The 4539-nt window shown below is 32.6% G+C and overlaps 1 protein-coding gene across 1 annotated transcript in view; it reads left to right on the forward strand.

Annotated features, from left to right (window-relative positions):
• LOC106881596 (nuclear RNA export factor 1) overlaps positions 1-4539 on the forward strand; it is a 41327-nt gene that overhangs the window by 29484 nt on the left and 7304 nt on the right. The window contains exons 13-14 of the mRNA XM_014932058.2: positions 1519-1555; positions 3214-3399. Of these exons, the coding sequence (XP_014787544.1) occupies positions 1519-1555; positions 3214-3399 (223 nt within the window). The remainder of the gene's footprint in view (positions 1-1518; positions 1556-3213; positions 3400-4539) is intronic.

The raw sequence follows: 4539 nt of genomic DNA on the forward strand, positions 1-4539 counted from the left end.
ACAATACCAGTTTACTGAAATTCCGTGGAAAAATTAGAGCATTTTTATGAAATTTGTATTTGCCAGAAATAGAAGTTTGTTTCAATTTTTTTTTTCAATTGATGATTTTTTAATATTTTTTGCAACCATTGTACCTTTTTATTTTTAACTTCATTACTATTATTTTGTTTGAAAAGGAGCAATTTCCAAGTCAGGGGAATTAATTATATTACAGGAAAAACAACTAAACTTCAGAATTAATCAAAAACTGAATAAAATGAAGTTTTATGATTTTGGAACTTTTACTTTGAATTTGCAAAAAGAAAAGGAAGGAAAAAAAAAAAAAAACTCGAAACTCCTTTACAATATTTCAATTATCCTCAAAGACTATCTGCTCTGTATTTTGGAAAAAAGAAAATATTACTACTTCGATTTTTTTGGTTTTGACATCGTCAGTGTGGAAAGATGAAAATTTCTTGCTGCAGTGTTATTTAAAGACATTTATGATATGTGTATATTGTATATATACACACATATATATTAATTATATGTATATACATAAAGCAATATCTGAAAGGAAGATCTTGGTATAGCAGAACTAAAGAGAAAGAATTGTTCAGAGAAAGTTTTCAACTCGGAATATCTATGAATCGACCAAACTCCCAATTTTCACGACTGGAAGATATTGATGATATTATACAGAATCAGGAGAGAGAGCTGTGAAGCTGTTTGTTGCACTTGGTCTTTTCACTTTTCACTATCAAGCTTTCAGTTACTGTACTGTCACCGATGACGGGTCAGCTTTTCCAGAAGAGAAAACGACCTATGCCAGGGACAGAAACTTGTAACTGAGCTAGAGAGGGACCCAGTTTTTCACTCCTTTCCAACATATTTTTTTATTCCATTAAATTGGTGGAAATGAAAAAGGAACTTTGAAAAATAAACTTCTAAAAATATCACTGGAATCAGGCAGATGAAGATTTTTTATTTATTTATCCTTGATTTTATCTTTAAGTGAAGTGAAAAACGTATTTATATTTATAAAAAATTTTTTTTTAAACCATTTCTATTTCATAATTTTTCTTTCATATGTGTTTGTGTGTGTGTGGGGGTATGTGTGTGTGTGGGTGTTGTTTGTAAATAATTATACTATTTGCTTCTGTGCCAATTTTGAATTTTTTTTCTCTCTTTTCTTTGTCATAACAGGGTAGGAAAAATTTTCTATTCTGTAATAAATCATACCTATTCTTAGATTTGCATTAGATATCTGTTCTAATTGACTGAGCACAATGTATTCAAATTTGTCCCAGCCTCTAGATTTAGTTTTAAATGTTAAAAAGAATTCTCCTTCAATCACTTCCTTGATATTGATTATATTTGTCGAAAACCTCGGGAATTAATTATATCAGTCATTTACTCCACACCAATTTTAATCATGTTTCTTGAGTTTTTTTTTTTTCTCTTCTTTATTCTTTTTAACATGATGGTGATTTTAATTGAAACCTTTCAAATGTTTTATCAATTTACTTTTACCTTCAGAACTGTAAGAAAGAAATTTCCAAAAGTTTTAAAATTGGTAAGCTTTTAGAATTTATCTTACTTTAAAGTGAAAGAGCTCTTTTGATATGTATGAATCGAGACAAATTTTACGTATGTATCTACTAAACAAAACTTCATTAACTGATCCTATGCAAGCATAATATTTTGTAGGAGTTGTTTGAGTTAGTCTTTGTGTTAGCCATAATTATTTCCAAGTACTTTCCTACGACACTTTGTCTTCAGTATTTGCTTAAATTTTAATACTTAGATCAGTGATAGTTACTCTTTAGATCTCCATCCATTATCTGTTGAAATAAAGTGAATGCCCATGTTCGTTTTCACTGTCTATATAAAATTGCTAATTGGTTTTCATGTTATGAAACAGTGGATAGTCTAAGAGCTTCTAAATGTTGCATGTGAAATGCAGAAATTGATACAATCAGGTTGGTCTTGTCTAATTCATTTGAGTTGCATAGCCAGGGAAATTGTAATGTGTACTTTTAACTGTAGAAATTAAGTCAATTTTTCTGAGCTAAGCCTTGTTACAGTATATATATTACATTTTTATACATTTCTGTGTGTAATAATCAAATGTAGGCATATACAATATCTTGGCAGACAAATATTAAAAAAGAACGATCAATCCACCCTGCATTCTCTTTAATTGTTCACAGAGACACTACTTATAAACCTTCTATTAAGGACTGAAGTAATTCAGATAAACCAATTTGTATACTTAACACATTATTGATAGCTTGTTCAATCAGTGAACAGCCAGTATGTTTACAGTATTTTGTTTCAATGCACTATACATAGTGAATGTATAGGTTTTAGCCAACACTATGTAGTGAACAATTGAAACAAAGAATTGTTGATATATCAGTAACTCATTAATTGAACTATACAAATTGGTCTAGTAATAGTGATACATTCATAAGCAGTAGACAGTTGAAGAGGATCTCAGTTGCTAGGGGAGTCACCACATGTTCAGCCGATCTCTATGTAGTACATTATAGCATTGAAACGAAACTTAATGCATTAGTACTGTGTTAATTAATCTATAACATTGCTAAGCTTCACTTTCAGTTGTGGTCACTAGTGTTAGATGTTTTTTTCATCACAATGTATTTTACTGAAGCTTATTTATTGAGTTGGCATTACGTTTCTGAGAGAGTTGTCACTCATCATTAAATGGGATTATCGGTTTAAGACTGCTCCCAGAATTGGTTTCACTGTGAGTGCATTGTAACATATCCATTATATCCAACCAAAATGGAAATAGTGATTAGTTGTGGCTTCATCTTGGTTGTTGTTGTCAGGGTTTCAGTTAATGTACTTTCTTTGTAATCCATGGGGTTTGATTGTTCTTAATCCATTGTCCATATCAAGAATATTCTCTTAGTTATTCTTCTATTTGTTACTCTGCTGTTTGATGTACTTCATTTTATAGTTTTGACTGACCCAGATATTAAACTCATGCCATTACATTTTTATCTCTAATTTATACAATTAGAGATATAAAAGCTTAATGTGTGAGAAACTAACTCAAAGGTAGCTGAAAGAATGAGTATATTCAGGAATGGTGATGAAGTTAATGAATGAGGTTTTATCCAGATTGTCAGAACTACCACGGAAGGAAATTTTAATTTAGCATTGATGATAAGTTATATTAATGACATTGAAATCTCTTTGTAGGACTGCCAGGATCTTCCACCACCAATTGTCTTTGACTTGGAATCTGATATTGACCTACCACCTTCAAAAGATAATTACTTCATGAATTCTGATGTTCAAAATTTACTGGTTAAATTTTTAAAGCAATATTATTTAATATATGACTCAGATAACAGACAACCATTAATTGATGCTTATCATGATCAGGTAAATATTATCAATATTTGTACATTGCTCTTTATTTTATCTTTACTTTTGACATAATGAACCAAATTGAGGGGAAAATATGTTCTGTTACAAAACTTGAGTCTATTTTTACTGAAAGAAAATTTCAGACAAATGATTAGTTTAAAATAAGGCATAGCCAAATAATCCAGGTGTAATGTTTTCAAGCAAATTTTGTAACCAGAATAGCATTGAGTTCTTGGGCAAGATATTTTTGAAGAACTCCATTTCTCTCTCACCAAAATATCAGGTTACTCTCTTATGAATGACTTGATTCATGCAAATATTTGCTTTACTTCACTTGTGTAATTCATGCATGATAAGTACAAAATCATTCTTAAACATTTGTATTGTAATCTATAGTGTATAATTATTGGAATTTCAAATACAAAATGAAATATAAATATATTGTAAAATCTTAATTTCATAATAAAAGGAGAAGTGAGTTTTGAATTAGATTTTCAATTCAGATGTAATTCTGTTTGAACTGAAAGTCTTTCAATTCAAATTTCTATTTTTCTGAAATGATTTGAAAGGAAAATTATATTTATATAGAAAAACTAGAGGTAGTCGATAGCTTCCGCTATCTGGGCGACCAAGTTGGTAGTGGGGGTGGGTGCGCTGAAAGTGTAGCTGCTGGAATGGGAATAGCCTGCGCAAAGTTTAGAGAGCTCTTGCCCCTGCTGGCGACAAGGAGACTCTCACTCGGAGTGAAGGGCAGACTGTGTGACGCATGCGTATGAGCAGCCATGTTACATGGCAGTGAAACATGGGCTGTAGCTGCTGAGGACATGCGTGAGCTCGCAAGGAATGAGGCCGGTATGCTCCGTTGGATGTGTAATGTCAATGTGAATACCCGTCAGAGTGTAAGTGTCTTGAGAGAAAGGCTGAACATTGGAAGCATCAGTTGTGGTGTGCAAGAGAGACAATTGCGCTGGTATGGACATGTGGTGAGAATGGATGAGGATGGCTGCGTGAAGGGGTGCCACACCTTAACAGTTGAGGGAACCCGTGGAAGAGGTGGGCCCAGGAAGACCTGGGCTGAGGTGGTGAGGCAAGACCTTCGTACATTGGGCCTCACCAAGGCGATGACTGCTGACCGAGACCTTTGGAAGTGTGCTG

The sequence above is a fragment of the Octopus bimaculoides genome, chromosome 4 (genome assembly GCF_001194135.2).
Source record: "Octopus bimaculoides isolate UCB-OBI-ISO-001 chromosome 4, ASM119413v2, whole genome shotgun sequence".
NCBI classification, from domain to species: domain Eukaryota; kingdom Metazoa; phylum Mollusca; class Cephalopoda; order Octopoda; family Octopodidae; genus Octopus; species Octopus bimaculoides.